General features: G+C 41.1%; 1 protein-coding gene across 3 annotated transcripts in view; it reads left to right on the top strand.

The window, feature by feature from the left end:
* DCAF5 (DDB1 and CUL4 associated factor 5) overlaps positions 1–12,506 on the top strand; it is a 106,134-nt gene that overhangs the window by 39,371 nt on the left and 54,257 nt on the right. For all 3 annotated transcript variants that reach the window (XM_012000882.1, XM_012000881.1, XM_012000883.1), the window contains exon 5: positions 223–352. In XM_012000882.1, the coding sequence (XP_011856272.1) occupies positions 223–352 (130 nt within the window). The remainder of the gene's footprint in view (positions 1–222; positions 353–12,506) is intronic.

The raw sequence follows: 12,506 nt of genomic DNA, 5'->3' as shown, positions 1-12,506 counted from the left end.
ATAGCTTAAAATGTGGTTAAATGTGTTTACCTTGCTATGTATAGGACTCATGGGGACCTCGTGAGTAGGGGTGACTGGTGAAATTATGTACTGTTTTGGGGCACCAGGTCATTGGAGTGGTTATTAAAGAGTGCTCCGACCTGCATTCACATTTCTGCTTATCTGCCTGCCAGTGGCCCAAAGGTACCTGGAATGAACTGGTTGTAATTTTTCTTTCCACAGAACCCTTCTGCCTGGCAAACTATCCATCAGCCTTTCATAGTGTCATGTTTAACCCTGTGGAGCCCAGGTTGTTGGCCACAGCCAATTCAAAGGAAGGAGTGGGACTCTGGGACATTCGCAAACCTCAGAGGTGAGTCCCCTTTATTCATAAGGTGTTAAAACTTTCCCCTGCCTCATTTCTCAGGTAATGTGACCAGCCAGTAAGTGTTGTAAGGACCTCTTTGGCAGTTCTCTCTGCTGGGCGTTTCTTAAGATAAATAGTGTGTCTCAAGCCAGGAGAGCCTGTTTCCAAGGAATAGACAGTGAAAAATCCATACTCCTTGCTGAGGAGGAATCATAAACAGTAATCTGGACTGTAGACAGGGTCAGTTTTAGGCAATTATCTGAAGTAGTCAGAGCATCCCTTTAATATTGCCTTCTCTCTTCAGGCCCAGTGTTCCCCAGATGCATAGGAGCTCTTGGTGTGGGGTGGGTGGAGGGGAGGAGGTGGAGGTGGAGATTTGCCAAACTTGTTGCTGCTGAGCCAGAGGTTCTTAAGCCTAGGTTGGAGGGGATCCCTAAGAGGGCTTAAAAAATACTGAACTGCCAAAATTATATGAAAATTATATATTATATTTTCAAATAAGTGCATTTTCTGTTTATCAAAAGGACTAATGACCTTTATAGTGACAACAACAAAAGGTTGAGAGCCATTGCACTGTGGTGTTCACAACCTCATGTGTTCCTCCACATGGCACTATGAAAAGAGCATACTTAAGACAATCCTGAATGATGGCATGAATCACTAATAGGGGAATCTCAGGCATCATTAAAGGATGTAGGAATGGGGGTGAGTAGCAGGCTCTTTTATGTTTCTTAAGTCCCATGGGGGAGGGACTACTTTTTATGGCACCTGTACATAAAGCTGGCCATGCTTTATTTAAAAACTTCCATGCATTGCTAGCTAGCTCCTCTGGAAATTCTGCATAGATGTAATTTCCCACTTCGTAAAGCAATGTTGCAAAAGAGTATCATGGAAACTAAGTGATGTTATAATTTATTTCATGGGCCTCAGATGAAAGGAATAGTTAAGTACAGAAGATTATCTTCCTTGATGATTTTTACTCCTAGCTGATTCTCTCCATGGGGCAGTAAGAGATGGTTGGAACTATTGTGGCAGATACGTGTAGCCTGGAGGGTTGTCCCTGGCATTGAGCAGGGCTCCCTAAGCTTCCTGAGGGCAGCAGAGATTTCTCCTGCCCCCTCTTGCATAGGCACCTGGCTCTTGCTTTTACAGTCTATTGAAATGTGTGTAGTGGCAGGACCCCTAATGTGCTTTTGCACTGTGTACTTTAGGAGGCTTGCTGTCTGCCAAGAAGACAATTGCATTTAGCTGCAGTGTTCTCTACTACTTCAGGCTCTTTAGGAACAACTGTTGTACCTCATCCATATTACGAAAGGCAGGATTTGGACGAACTGCGCCAGCCTTCTCCCAACCTACTATCTCCCCTACTTAAAATTGCAGTGAATAGCTGGCAACTGGAGTAGGGCACTGAGCTATTCATCTCCAGTGGAAAGCTTGAGTAATTCATGGTGTCTGCAGTGTCTTGAGAGAGGAGTGTGTGGATATTTTAATTCTCCCAATTCTCTCCCATTCTCTTCCACCAGTTTCTTACTGTGCATTATATGGGCCCTCCTCTGCTTTCCACTTGTCTCCTCACTAATAAATATAGTTTCTTTCTTGTTAAAAGAATTGTAAGTGATGATGATTATTTTATTTTTACAGTGACATTTATTGGTTTTGGGTTTTTATGCAGAAAAAAATAAAAACAAAATCATCTCCAGATTATCCCTGACACTTGTATGTTTTTAAAATGTTTGTCTGTCAGTACAGTTCTACTCCTTTCTAGTGTCTGTAGTCACTCCAGAGGTAACTACAGTAAACAGTTTATCTTTCCAGAACTTAATATAATATGTATACTACTATGCATATGCATCCTTTAAAAAATTTGAGACAGAAGGAAGCATGTAGTAATACTCACTGTTCTCGATTTCTTTTTTAAATTAACAATATGTTTTGGAGCCTTTTTTCATACCAATACTAACAGATCTAGCCCCTTCTTTTAATGCCTATATGGCATTCAATTTATATGATGTACCCAACAACCAGGAGGACTTCTTGTTTCCAATTTTTGGTCATTATAAACAATGTTACATTTAACCTGGTTGTATGTCTATCTTGGCCTACTTTTGCAAAAATATCTGTACGGACTTGCTGCATCAAAGGATGCATGTTTTTAAATTTTTGATAAAAACTGTCAACTTGTAGCCCCACCACCAAAGGCTGCACTGACTTACAAATCTACCAGCTGTGTATGAGATTGCATGCGTCTCCAGACCTTCACCAACACTTGAACTACTGCTAGTATTATGGGGGAAAATGATACCTTATTTTGAGTTCTTCAATTATGGGTAAGGTTTTATAGTTTCTTTGATAACCTACAGTTTTCAGAGTCCATGTGGGAGAAAAGTTGCCTGGTAAGGCTAATTGGCAATCGTGACTAATTTCTTTTTGGAATAAAAGAAGGAGCATAGTGCCATGGGGACTAGGATGTTATTGCATTTATTTCAACTCTTCTAAGGTTCTACAAGGTTTTATGGGTGTCAGGCAGAAAAGGGGCATGAAATATCTTTGGAACTCTTCTTAACTTTGCATCCACTGGAGTTTGGGGATGAAATTACAGATCTTCACTGTTAGAATTCCTCTAGTACAAGTTGGTTTGGGGGAAGAGAGCGCCCTTTTTCTTTTCCATGTAGGATTAGTTATGCTGAGTTGCAATAGATGATTTGTCTCTTGAGCACTACTGCCTAGAAACGCCAACCTAGATTTTGGGGCAACTCTGTATCTGTTGGGAGGACAAGCCTGGAACATGATAGAACTTTTTCAGGGATACTTCAAGTGTAGGGAGAGATTTTAAGGAATTTGTGAATCTCTTACAACTGCAGGAAAAATTGTGTGGCTTATGTATCTGAGTGAACACACGTCATATTTTCTCTAGGGATGGTAGAAAGCTTTTACCAAGTTCTCATAGAGACCCTTGACTCCAAAAGGGTAAGATTGCTTGGTGTTCTCATTACCCTAGATTTTAAACCTGTTGTGGTTCCTTATCAGGATTTTAAATGACTTCTAGCTTGTAATTGCATGGGCATGTGGGTGAATCAGGGCCTGCTGTCCTAGAAACTGATAATCTCCTTGGAGCAGTGATGAGGGTCTCACCCTGAACACCTTCTCCTTCCTGGCTTAATCTATGTATTAGTCAACGTTTGAATGATTTCCCTGACTTACCCCAAGCCTACACTATACCTCTCCACTTGGTAGCCTGAAGGTATAGTAGCAGAGTCACTTTTGTCCCACTGCTGCCCTGAAATAAGCTGATTAGAGGGCTGGCTGGCAGAAAAAAAAAAAAGTCAGCTCTAAAGAAGACTTTAATTATAATATGATCTGACTTCCTCATTGTACAGATTAAGAATAAGAAACTAGCCCAGCGAGGTAAGGGGAGGCAGAAGAGCTGCCTTTAGTATAGGAAGAATAGGCTCTGAAGCCATACTTACTGGGTACAAATCCAGGTAGTACACCTTAATAGGCATGTGATCTTGAATAAGTTACTTCACCACTCGGTGTCTCATAATAATAACTAATAACTAACATTTATTAAGCATTACTTGCCCTCTGGGTATTGACCATCATATGAATAATTACCTTATTTAATCCTTACGATAACCCTATGAGGTAGCTTCTATTATTTTATGATAAGAAAATCAAGGCACAGAGAGGTGAAATAACTTGTATGTTATATTTGTGTGTGTGTGTGTGTGTGTGTGTGTGTGTGTGTGTGTGTGTATCATCCTTCCCCTTTCCCCTGTTTTTCTTTTTCTTTTTTTAGTTTTTATTTTTAGAGACAGGATCTCACTGTGTTGCCCAGGCCTCAGGCTTCCAAGTAGCTGGGATTATAGGCATGAGCCACCACACCCAGTTCCCTCTCTTACTAAATCAGATAGGGTCCCTGTACATTCTAGTTTTCTTTCATCTATGCCTCCTTACAATAGAACTTTTTCAGAATTCCTCTCAAATTTTTCCAATACCGACCTGTTATATTCTGAAGTCTGAGTCCTTTAGACTTTCTGTCCCTGAAAGTTAAACCTTATTTCACTGTCTCATGGCCCAGAACCTGTTCAAACTTCTTACCTTTTATAACCCTGGAAATCTGCGTATACTAGTTATTTTACTGCAACACTTTAGATCAGAGGTTGTAAACTAGCTGCCTGTAGGCCAAATTCAACCCACAGAGATATTTTGGTCTACCTGATATGCTAGAATTTGAAAAATTATAAAGTAAAATTGCAGTTTCTTACATCTCTTGAAAAAGACGAAAGATGTGCTCTCGTTGGGCCTTTATTCTCATACGGCAAAAGTCAGCCAAAGCCTCTGTGATGTTCGTTCAGGGTCCCACCACATCTTGATGTCTTAATACCGGTGTGTCCCTCATTTACATCACTTGCCTGGCCCTGTAGACATTGGAGTTGGAAAGTTCTGCTTTAGGGATTTTAGTGGTGATGAGTGGGTACTGGGGAGGAGAGGCTTGAGTGTAAGTGACTGGGTAAGAGAACATTTCACACTTGCAAGTGTACATTGCATGTTCTGTCAAGGTTTCATTTATTTCATTTAGATGATTTCTGCTGTTTTTTTCACAACCAACCTCCTTTCTTACTGCCAGTGTTGCATTTATATCTATCTTGGGCTGTTGCAGTGCCTCTGAACAGTTTTCAGAACTGAGATCCTCTAATGTCTAGAGAATTCAGGAAAAGCAAAAGTTTCCCCTGCTCTCACTCTGTCATCCTTTTCATTGCCTGTTTTAGCTGTCTGCTTACTCACCACCTCTCTCCCTTCTAATCTCTTTAGTTTCTGCCAGGAACTGTTAGTTCTATGATAGATAACAGTGTCTTGCTTTGACAAGGATAATAAAGAGAGTGGTTTTTTTTCCCACTCAATAATAAAACTGGGTCAAGCCAAGAATCCCTATGAAGACTTGCCTTATAAGATGGTGTTTTCACTTGTGTAAATGATGCATCTGAAAATGGGCAATGAACGCAAGTTCCTACTATCAGAGGAGATTGCTCTTAGGTCCTCTCTGGGTTTGGGGACCTCTCAGTTAAACGTCTGTTTTTGGGGGCCTGTGACAATCCTACTTCTATAGAGACTACATTAAATGAAACTCTGCCTTCTGAACAAGCCAGACAATCTCTGCCACATTGCATTTGAGGGTTGCTCATACCATTATAGGAAAATAAAGCCCAGGGGCTTAATGTCAAAGACTGGAAAAGGCACTCATGTGCTGATGTATGTTGAAACTTCAATGAATGAGACTGCCCTGAATTTAGCCTCCTTCCTTTCAGAATGCAAGGCAATCAGGGTAGACAAAGATTTCTTAAATTTCTTAAAACCTCTGAAGCACTATGCATCAAAGAAAAAATTGACACATTGGATTTCATTAAAATTAAGAACTTTTGCTCAGCAGACACCACTTTTTTTTTTTTTTTTTTTGAGACAGAGTCTTGGCCTGTTGCCTAGGCTGGAGTGCAGTGGAATGATCATGGCTACAGCAGCGTTGACCTCCAAGGCTCAAGCAGTCTTCCTGCTTCAGCCTCCCAAGTAGCTGAGACCACAGGCTCATGCTATCATGCCTGGCTAATTTTAAAATGTTTTTGGTAGAGACAGGGTCTCTTTGTGTTACCCAGGCTGGTCTCGATCTCCTGGGTGCAAGCAATCCTCCTGTCTCATCCTACCAAAGTGCTAGCATTACAGGTGTGAGTCACCACACCTGGCCAAAGACACCATTAAGTAAGTAAAAAGGGCGGGGCGCAGTGGCTCACGCCAGTAATCCCAGTACTTTGGGAGGCCGAGGCAGGTGGATCACGAGGTCAGGAGTTTGAGACCAGCATGGCCAACATGGTGAAACCCTGTCTCTACTAAAAAAATGTATATGAAAATTAGTGGAGTGTGGTGTCGTGCACCTGTAATCCCAGCTACTCGGGAAGCTGAGGCAGGAGAATAGCTTGAACCCAGAAGGCGGAGGTTGCAGTGAGCTGAGGTCGCACCACTGCACTCCAGCCTGGTGACAGAGTGAGAGTCTGTCTCAAAAAAAAATAAAAATAAGTGAAAGCGTGAGCCAAGAACAGATCTGGAAAAAAAAAAAAAGCATAATACATATATTGAGTAAGAATATCCAGAATTTATGAAGAAGTACAAATCAGTAAGTAAAAAACAAAAAAAAAATCAATTTAAAAAATGAGCAGAAATGTTGAACAGGTACTTTACCAAAGAAAATATCCAAATACCCAATAAACGTTTGAAAAGTACTGAACTTTATCACTCATGAGAGCAATGCAAATTAAAACTACAGTGAGTGTCAGTATACACCTAGAGTGTTTAAAATTAAAAAGACTTATAGTATCAGGTGTTAACAAGGGTATGGACCAACTGAAACACTCATACATTTTAGATGAGTGTTCAGGAGAAAGCAAGCTTTTTATTAAGGAGTTCAGAGGACGAAACACTAGCATAAGTATTGTAAACCTACATATGGCAAAGATGGGTGAGTAGAAGACAGAAAGAAGGGAGTAGCTTAATAACCAGAAGGCATGCCCCCGACTAAAGCTAATCATTGTGACAAGCAAATCCCAGTGATCTCCAGCTTTTCTGTTGCAGTTTTCTATAATACCATCAAAATTTCTAGGTCCCCCTGACTCTTCTGTCTCTTTTGTCCCTTTAAGGCAGCTCTGTAAAGAGCCAGTGTACAACCATTAGGGAAACCTATTTGTCAGTATCTACTAAAACTAAACACCATAACTCTATGACACGGCAATCTCGCTCTTAAGTATATCTAAGAAAAATGAGTACCTATTTCCACCAAAGACATGTGCAAGAACATTTACAGCTGCTTTATTTGTAATAGCCAAAAGCTAGGAACAACCTAAATATCCATCAAAAGAAAATGGAAAATGGGTAAATAAACTGTGGAATAGCCATACAATAGAATATTACACAAACATAAATAAACAACAAACTATAAATATACACATTGACATGGATGAATCTTACAGTCATAGTGTTGAATAAAAGAATTCAAATACAAAAGAATCTCTACTGTGTGATTCCATTTGCATGATGCTCAAGAACAGGCAAGTTATGGAAGTCAGAATAGTGGTTACCTCTGGGTAAGGTATTGACTAAGGAAGGCATGAGGGAAACTTCTGGGGTTCTGTATCTTGATCTGGGTGGCAATTTCATGGTTGTATACCTATATACATTTTTACTGAGCAATGCCCTTAGAATTAGTGCACGTTACTGTATCATGTTGTATCTTTTTATTTATTTATTTATTTATTTTTTTGAGATGGAGTCTTGCTCTGTCGCCCAGACTGGAGTGCAGTGGCGCAATCTCGACTCACTGCAAGCTCCGCCTCCTGGGTTCACACCATTCTCCTGCCTCAGCCTCCCAAGTAGCTGGGACTACAGGCGCCCACCACCTCGCCCGGCTAGTTTTTGTATTTTTAGCAGAGACGGGGTTTCACCATGTTAGCCAGGATGATCTCAATCTCCTGACCTCGTGATCCACCCGCCTTGGCCTCCCAAAGTGCTGGGATTACAGGTGTGAGCCACCACTCCTGGCCTGTATTATGTTGTATCTTAAAATTTAAAAAAAGAATCCAAGGCCACTATTGTCTTCAAATGGGTATTTATCTTCTTCCTTATGATTCCAGTGGCTGTGGCAATAACACTGGCTCTTTACAGAGCTGCCTTAAAGGGACAAAAGAGAGAGACAGAAGAGTCAGGGGGACCTAGAAATTTTGATGGTATTATAGAAAACTGCAACAGAAAAGCTGGAGATCACTGGGATTTGCTTGTCACAATGATTAGCTTTAGTCAGGGGCATGCCTTCTGGTTATTAAGCTACTCCCTTCTTTCTGTCTTCTACTCACCCATCTTTGCCATACGTAGGTTTACAATACTCATGCTAGTGTTCTGTCCTCTGAACTCCTTAATAAAAAGCTTGCTTTCTGCTGAGCACTGTATTCCTTTCTTAAACTTCTTTGTTTTTTATTAATGTCATCGTCTCTCTTATAATCATCCTGGCTGAAATCTCAAAATCTATTTGCCTCTTCTGTCTCTCCCTCCCTCTGCCATAAACATCTTTGCTCTGTGTTAGTGCTTGGCCACTCTTTTCATTCCTTAAACCCCTACCCCACTTCGGACCCATTTCACTCTCTCCATAAGGTTCTGACTTCACTGGCTCCTTAGCTTATGTCTCTTCTCCCTTTGCACCACCCCCCAAAACACATACACATAGAGGATACGTTCTCCTTTTTTCTTGATTTTTCTTTACGTATTCATGTCATAGTTACCAAGATCAAATGGTGATCATCAGGGAAAACTTGCTTGCTAGATCTCCCTGTTACATACTCTTAAAAATGATTTTACTCACCATGTCCCCCAGCACCTGGCACTATTTTGGCACAGAGTGTATGTTGAATGAGTGTAGCTGTCCCTAACTTCTAGAGGAAAGGATCTCTCCATTCAGAATTTCTGTAATGTTTATGGACCTGTTAATACCTGAGTATAATGATATGAATCCAAATGCCGTATTTCAGGAATAAATCCTTAGAGGAGGTTGTAAGATTTCTTGCTGGACTTTGAATGTCACCATCAGTTATGTGGCAGAGAGCCAGGTAGTCTGGTGAAGTTGCTTTGTAGCTTTTAGGCCACAGGGTGGAGTTGTAGAATCAGTTTTGCCCACTGGAGGACACCAGGTCTCTGGTTTCCTAACCCAGTGATTCTCAAACTTTAAGGGGCATCAGAATCACCTGAGGAGCTTGTCAAAGCACTCCTTCCCGGATCCCATACCTACAGACTGAATTGTTGGTCTGGGGTGGGATCTTTGATTCTGCCATTATTTAACATACACCCAAGGTGATTTAGCAATTTTGCTGATCTTACAAGATGGAAGCTGTGGTTAATCAGAGAGGTCCATGTTGAATTTGCTCAAGTTCACTCAGACCCCAGGTCTTTGGGGTTTAGGCCAGAGATTCCTTGTGTCCATTCTTTCTCACCAAACACAAATGTCTTTCATGACAAGAGACTTCACTTCAGACCAGAGCATCTGGGGGAATGCCTGGTAAATGGAGGGGAGCTCTGCAAACACGTATCATTTCATATTCTTCCTTTCGTATTCCACAAGTCCAGTTATTCAGAAGTAGATGATATCAAAACCTAAATTAAATGGACTTTCTTATTTTATTTTTTAATTTTTTTTTTTTTTTTTTGAGACAAAGTCTTGCTTTGTTACCCAGGCTGGAATGCAGTGGTGTGATCTCGGCTCACTATAGCTTCCACCTCTTGGGTTCAGGCAATTCCTCTGCCTCAGCCTCCCGAGTAGCTGGGACTGCAGGCATGTGCCACCATGCCTGGCTAATTTTTTTGTACTTTTAGTAGAGATGGGGTTTCACCATGCTGGCCAGGTTGGTCTTGAACTCCTGACTTCAAGTGATCCACCCATCTCAGCCTCCCAATGTGCTGGGATTACAGGCATGAGCCACTGCGCCTGGCCAACTTTCTTATTTTAAAATCATATGTTGACCTTTTCTTCTTAAAAATTTTTATGGTAAGGCTTTTTTTCAAATATATGTAAAAGTAGGCTGGGTGTGGTGACTCACGCCTGTAATCCCAGCAATTTGGGAGCCCCAGGCAAGAGGATTGTTTGAGGCTAGGAATTCAAGACAAGCCTGGGTAACATACACCCTATCTCTACAAAAATATTTTTTTAAATTAGTCAGGTGGGGTAGTGGCAGAACCTGCAGTCCTAGATACTGGGGAGGCTGAGGCAGGGGGATCGCTTGAGCCCAGGAGGTTGAGGCTGTAGTGAGCCATGACTGCACCACTGCGCTCCATCCTATGTGACAGAATGAGACCCTATCACTAAAAATAAAATAAAAAATAAAAATAAAAAACAGATAGGGCTAGGCGTGATAGCTCACACCTGTAATCCCAGCACTTTGAGAGGCCAAGGCGGGTGGATCACCTGAGGTCAGGAGTTCGAGACCAGCCTAGCCAACATGGTGAAACCCTGTCTCTACTAGAAATACAAAATTAGCTGGGCATGGTGGTGGGCGCCTGTAATTCCAGCTACTCAGGAGGCTGAGGCAGGAGAATCACTTGAACCTGGGAGGCGGAGGTTGCAGTGAGCTGAGATCATGCCATTGCACTCCATCCTGGGCAAAAAGAACAAAACTCCGTCTCAAAAAAAGCAAAACAAAACAAAACAAAAAAACAGATAAAAGTAGAATAGTAAAAATAAGATTTACCTATTCTGGGTATTTCACACTATGTATAATTATTCAGGGTTCTCCGGAGGAACAGGACCAATAGGATATATGTATATATGAAAGGGAGTTCATTAGGGAGAATTGGCTCATACTGTTACAAAGGTAAATGATAGGCTGTCTGCAAGGTGAAGAATGGGAAAAGCCAGTAGAGTGATCAGTTCAAGTGTGAAAGCCTCAAAAGCAGGGAAGCCAACAGTACAGGCTTCAGTCTGATGCCAAAGGCCCAAAAGCCCCCAGGAGGCCACTGGTGCAAGTCCCAGAGTCCAAAGGCAGAAGAACTTGGAGTCTTATGTCCAAGGGCAGGAGGAGAGGAAGCAAAGCATCAGGCTTGGAAAGAGAACAATGAACGTCAACAAGCTGAATATCCCCCTTTTTCTGCTAGCTTTGTTCTAGTCACACTGGAACAATGCCTGCCCACATTAAAGGCGGGTCATCTCCCTGCCCACTGACTGACATCTTAGTCTGCTCTGGAAACAGCCTCACAGACACACATAGCAACAATGCTTCAGCAGCCATGTAGGCATGCCTGAATCCAGTCAAGCTGACACCTAATATTGGCCATCACAATTTGTGACCATCTGTCTGGCTTCTTTCACTTAGCATCATGTTTTTGAGATTCATCCACATGTATTAGTGTCTCATTCCTTTTTATGGCTTAAATAATATTCTATTATATATATATTACACAGATATGGATATACACATTTTGTTTATCCATTCACCTAATGATGGCCATTTGGATTGTCCCGTCTCCTGGCTATTGTGAATGATACTATCATTAACATTCATGAAAAAAATTTTTTTGAGAACCTGTTTTCAATTATTTTGGGTATATTACACCTAGGAGTAGAATTACTGGATCATATGGTGATCTATATTAAACTTTTTGAGAAACTACCAAACTGCTTTCCATAAAAAGATAATTAAAAAAGAAACATAACCACAAGATTATTCTACCTAAAAAATAACGGTAATTCCTTAATACCATCTCATATCTAGTTGTTACAATGGTTTTTATGAAGCAGGACTCAAACTCCTTACAAAGCAATTAGATGATTTGACTTATAAGTCTGTCTTTGTTTGTAGGTACCCCTGTCTCTCACTTTTTTCTTTTTCTTTTTTTTTTTAAGACAGAGTTTCGCTTTTATTGCCCAGGCTGGAGTGCAGTGGTGCAGTCTTGGCTCTCTGCAACCTCCACCTCCCAGGTTCAAGCAATTCTCCTGCCTCAGCCTCCTGAGTAGCTGGGATTACAGGTGCCCGCCACTACACTCAGCTAATTTTTGGTATTTTTAGTAGAGATGGGGTTTCACCATGTTGGCCAGGCTGGTCTTGAACTGCTGGCCTCAGGTGATCCACCCACCTCGGCCTCCCAAAGTGCTGGGATTATAGGCGTGAGCCACCCCGCCCGGCCATCTCTCACTTCCTTTGCTTGCAACTTATGTGTTGAAGAAACTGGATTATTTGTCTTAGGAATTTCTTATATTCTAGCTTATGCTGATTGCATTCTTATACTGCAGTTTCGCATGTTCTTCTGACTCTGGTTTTTCCCATAATTTGATATTAGATCTAGAAGCTTGAACAAATTCAGGTTTGATTTTTTTTAAATGGGTACAAAAATATTTCATTGATGATGTGTATGTCCATAAAGAAGTTAAAAATACCTAGTTATCTCTCCTTTTGTTTTGAAATACTTTGACAGACTTCTTAGTTTAGCTTTTTAAAATACAAGCAATACTGGTGAAGATGTAGAGAAACTCAGTCACTCATATATTGCTGGTGGGAGTATATGATGGTACATCCTCTTTGGAAAACAGTTTGTAGTTACTTTATAAATTAAAGATGAGCTTATAACCCAGCAATTTCAT

Source organism: Mandrillus leucophaeus, unplaced genomic scaffold (genome assembly GCF_000951045.1).
Source record: "Mandrillus leucophaeus isolate KB7577 unplaced genomic scaffold, Mleu.le_1.0 Scaffold641, whole genome shotgun sequence".
NCBI lineage: Eukaryota > Metazoa > Chordata > Mammalia > Primates > Cercopithecidae > Mandrillus > Mandrillus leucophaeus.
This window is presented reverse-complemented; position numbering and strand designations above follow the sequence as displayed.